An 835-nucleotide genomic window follows, 5' to 3' on the forward strand; every position below is an offset into this window, starting at 1 on the left:
CCACGCTGAACGTCTCCATCTTCAGCTGGATGGCGAGGCCAGGACCCACCTCGATGCGCCAGATGCAGAGTGTGTCGGGTGGGTAGGGGCCGGGGTAATTGGGAGAGCTGAAGGAGCCTTCGGGGCCCCACAGCCCGCCGCAGGCTGCACGGGGCAACAGCGTGGGCATGAGCTAGTGCTGCAGGGCACTGCTGTCCTGGCACATTGCCCCACATGGGACTTACCCGGTGCTGGTGTGCTGGCTGTAGGCAGCCAGCTCTGGGTAGGGGTGGCAGCTGTTTTGAGGGCCGGGGGGTCCTTTTGGGTGGGTGCTGCGGTGGTGGTGGTGCCATGGGCAGGCAGGGCTGCAGCAGGGGTGCCGGGTGGCTGCGGGGACGTCAGCTCTGTGCCCAGGGAAGAGCAGGGATAGCTCAGCCCCAGCAGGGAGAAATAGCTGCAGTGTGGGTGGGGAAGGAGCTTAGGAAGCCCACCCAGCCCCATGTCCTGTGCTCCCACTCTATCCCACAGCTGTGCAGGTGCCAGGGGACCCCGGACAGCTCTCATAGGGTCCAGTGACCTTGCCACACCCTAGGGAGGTGGAGATCCTCCTTGCTCCTGTGCATGGGGGCACTCTCTCCCCACGATGCGCAGACCCTGAGAGGATGGATGCCCTCACTGTGCCCCTCTCCCCCTCTGAGCCAGTTCTGTGTTCCCCACTCCATGGTCACAGCCTGTCCCCGAGCCCTCCCTGCTCAGGCACTCACGGGGGATGATGATGCCCAGCAGGAGCGCGATGAGGAAGAGGAGGATGGCGCTCATCAGAGCCACGCAGAGCCAGGTGAACTTGCAGTCGGCA

General features: G+C 64.8%; 1 protein-coding gene across 1 annotated transcript in view; it reads right to left on the reverse strand.

Annotated features, from left to right (window-relative positions):
• MFRP (membrane frizzled-related protein) overlaps nt 1-835 on the reverse strand; it is a 4,240-nt gene that overhangs the window by 2,890 nt on the left and 515 nt on the right. Inside the window, exons 4-6 of the mRNA XM_009587919.1 lie at nt 744-835; nt 289-383; nt 5-172 (exon numbers count right to left, since the gene is read on the reverse strand). The exon at nt 744-835 is cut by the window's right edge and continues 2 nt beyond it. Coding sequence (XP_009586214.1) covers nt 5-172; nt 289-383; nt 744-835 — 355 coding nt within the window. The remainder of the gene's footprint in view (nt 1-4; nt 173-288; nt 384-743) is intronic.

The sequence above is a fragment of the Fulmarus glacialis genome, unplaced genomic scaffold (genome assembly GCF_000690835.1).
Source record: "Fulmarus glacialis isolate BGI_N327 unplaced genomic scaffold, ASM69083v1 scaffold18451, whole genome shotgun sequence".
NCBI classification, from domain to species: Eukaryota; Metazoa; Chordata; class Aves; order Procellariiformes; family Procellariidae; genus Fulmarus; species Fulmarus glacialis.